The sequence below is a fragment of the Olea europaea genome, unplaced genomic scaffold (genome assembly GCF_002742605.1).
Source record: "Olea europaea var. sylvestris unplaced genomic scaffold, O_europaea_v1 scaffold1439, whole genome shotgun sequence".
Classification (NCBI taxonomy): domain Eukaryota; kingdom Viridiplantae; phylum Streptophyta; class Magnoliopsida; order Lamiales; family Oleaceae; genus Olea; species Olea europaea.
Window position 1 is genome coordinate 188,527 of NW_019231930.1, and position 3,114 is coordinate 191,640.

Genomic DNA, 3,114 nt, shown 5'->3' on the forward strand with positions numbered 1-3,114 from the left:
TTGACTTTGTGTACCTTTGTACTTATTTGAATGATCAACCTTCCAGGTGTTGAGCATGAGTAGATTAGGAGGAGCTGGCGCAGTAGCACCGCTTGTGACTGAAATCCCGATAACTTCAGTAGAGGTAATAAAAAAATGATTTTTACTTAGTCTGTGCTCTTAATATACTCCTATAATTTTTGGTCTTCTTGCAGGAGGAAGGTGGTGAAAACGAAAGAGCCCAGCCAGCCTGGGAGAAGTGGTCGAACGATGGTACAGAACGACAGGTTGCTAAGCTCATGGAAGAAAATGTAGGGGCCGCCATGCAGTTTCTTCAATCCAAGGCACTCTGCATGATGCCCATCTCTCTTGCCTCGGTGATCTATCACACTGAACCTCCCGACACCTCCCACTCATGAAACCAGGGTCGAACTCCATTCATAATCCTCCAAAATAACACATACATGTCAACATCATCCTGCCCTAACTTCCTCTAGTCAAATGTCCCAATTCGACTCTCACTAGATTTGTTTTTCTCACTCCCTTTCAGTTGAAATCTAAGTCAGATTCCATGATTCCGCCTTTTCCAGCTTTATTCAAGGGAGAGTTTGATACTCAATGTTTAAAATAATGGAAACCTACCCTCTTGTCCTAGCTAGATTCAAGTAGAGAAGAAAATGTGAAATTGCTATTTGGTATGCTGTGCTTTTTTATATCATTAGTGGCACATTTGTCTAGTCGTAAATGATGAAAGCACTTTTGCAGTGGGAGATGGAGCTTTCATTTTGGTAGTGGATTTAAGGACCCTTCAAAAGGTGATGAATGCGAATATATTGTAATTTTTTTAGCGTATTTTCAAGGCAAGTGGAAATGGGTAGTTAGAAAGGATAAACGGGTTGTTTATTTTGTCCTAAAAAGTTGGATTTATATTCTATCTGAAAATCAATTGTACTACAGGGTCCTATTGGCCGAGTGGGTTGGTTGCCAAAAAGTAATTTGACTCCTTTCTCAATTCTCCTTTACCAGCATTGTAATCAAATTATTGTGAAAAAGGGGAAGAGCTTATGGTCCATAGGCATGGATGAAAACTGTTATTGTCTGAAGTCTAAATTAAATTTTTGTTGATTGTACTATTAACCAGAATCGTGTACAAATTTTGCATGGATCAATCGGTACACTTAGGATGAATTAGACAGACAAATAATATTATGGGTTCACATATAGAATTATTTTATTAGGAGAATTATTTTTCCCTATCCAACATGGTCAATTTGATCTAAAATTAATCCATCCAACTCAATTAATGGTTTGAACTCAACCCAACCCAAACCGATCAAGTGTGGGGTCGGTTTGGGTTGGGTTGGTCGGTTTGAGCTCCGGCTCAATAAAAGTTGAATTCCATTATTTTTTGTTGAATTTGGATAAATTTTTAAATTTTGAAATTACTTGAAAACCTCTATGTTTCAAATATCTATATAATGAATTCTTTCTGAAAAATAATGTATAAATAAGTTTAAAATTTATGAAGCATTTTCCTTTTTACAATTTATTGGAATTTATTCATTTCATCACTATGTTATTAAATTTTACTTCATTGTCAAATAACATCTTTTTTTATACAAAGTGTTCATATGAATCAATCTATTTAAATAAAATAGACGATTATTAATTATAAGTCCTCGTATCTTTACTATTGTGTTTATTCAGTTTTTTTTTTCATCTTAGATATATATTTATTTTTTTTAATTCATTGAGTTGGGTTAGATTTTTAAATCATAGCCCAAGATCCAACCCAATTTCAAATTTAGCAACGTTTGATCCCATTTTTTTCCAATTTTTTCTTTGGAAAAAGCCATATGTCCAAGGTTAGCGACACCGCCCTGTTTTTTGCCCTGTCCCCAACCCTGGGCAAGAAGCAGAACTATTTTTTTTTTCTTCACATCTCATTTTGTTGAAATATGCTGCTGTACCAGGGCTTTTTTGCCCATCATTTTGACAAATACTCACATGGGTGTGGAGTCGGATGGGACTCAAGGTGAATTTAAAATGCAAGAAAAGCCCCACCGACCCCCAAATGTGAGAATAGGTCACGGAGAGTGGGCCCCCAGGGCACATCTCCAAGTGCTAAAAGGGGAAGGTGGAGAAATCCAGTTTTGCTTGAGACTGCTGCATCAAGGGTTCGAATCCTGAAATATGGATTTGGCTCTTGAGTAAGTGCAAGTGTACAAGCAGCCTTCCATCCTGTATCCTTGGAGGCATAACCTGCGATTTACCTCCTTCATGATGCTCCAGGGTAGGGGTGGTGGAGGACCCTTAAGATTAGGGTTTACCCTTTTTTTTTTTAAGGTCAGGGAGGGTGGGTTCCATTTTGTTACGGTATTGACTTGATAACTTGTGTCAGTAAGTTCAAATTTTTGTCAGGAAGATGATGTTGAAAAATTACATCATTGCCCTCCATCTTTCGCAAGCCACGAACCAGTCAATTGAAGGGCATATTTGGAAATTTAATAATTCCAAAATTCATCTTACAACCTAAAACACATGCAAGTTCAGCTGCTGTCACCCCCAGGGCATATCTCCCAGTGGCAAAGGGGAGGGCGGATAGGGCTCAGCGCGGCAGTGTGCAGAGTTCGATTCCCCACAAGGTGGAATTGGCTTTGTTGCAAGCGGGAGTTATCATATGGGTTAACAGCCTAGGCTTATCTATGTGCTTTTCACCCTGACTCCTGGGAGGCACATCCTGCGATTTACCTCCTCCACGATGGCCCAGGGCAGGATCGGTGGGAGCCCCTAAGGTTGGGGTTCAACCTTTTAAGTTCAGCTGCTGTCAGAGAACCGTCCTTTTAGTCTAACTTGGGGCCCACAACTAATGAGAAATGGGTTGGAAAAATGGGCAAGAATGGAGCTAAAACAAGGACTTAATTTTTCAATCCAACCCTATTCAATTGAACTTAAAAAAATCAATCTAAACCGATGAGTTTGGTTTACGTTGATCGGGTTGAGCGATTTGGATTGAGTTTTGCCTAACCCTAAGGAGAATGGGATGTTAAACATGAATTGGAAGAAAATTGAATTTTAGATAAGTTGAGCAGAACAAATACTTTGATTTGATTTATCTTTCAAATGCTAATAAAA

At 38.6% G+C, this 3,114-nt stretch overlaps 1 protein-coding gene across 1 annotated transcript; it reads left to right on the plus strand.

Moving 5' to 3' along the window:
- Positions 1 to 16: 16 nt before the first annotated feature.
- LOC111376049 (transcription factor UNE12-like) lies at positions 17 to 1,051 on the plus strand. The gene is made up of 2 exons (XM_022998976.1): positions 17 to 124; positions 195 to 1,051. Exons 1-2 carry the CDS (start codon positions 56 to 58, stop codon positions 396 to 398), a joined length of 273 nt encoding a protein of 90 aa, XP_022854744.1. The 5' UTR covers positions 17 to 55; the 3' UTR covers positions 399 to 1,051.
- Positions 1,052 to 3,114: the final 2,063 nt, after the last annotated feature.

What these genes read in the sequence shown, in the direction of transcription:
- LOC111376049 (XM_022998976.1), top strand. Translation starts at nt 56, where the DNA reads ATGAGTAGATTAGGAGGAGCTGGCGCAGTAGCACCGCTTGTGACTGAA. An exon ending in TCCCGATAACTTCAGTAGAG is followed by an intron (nt 125 to 194) that starts GTAATAAAAAAA and finishes GTCTTCTTGCAG; the next exon opens with GAGGAAGGTGGTGAAAACGA.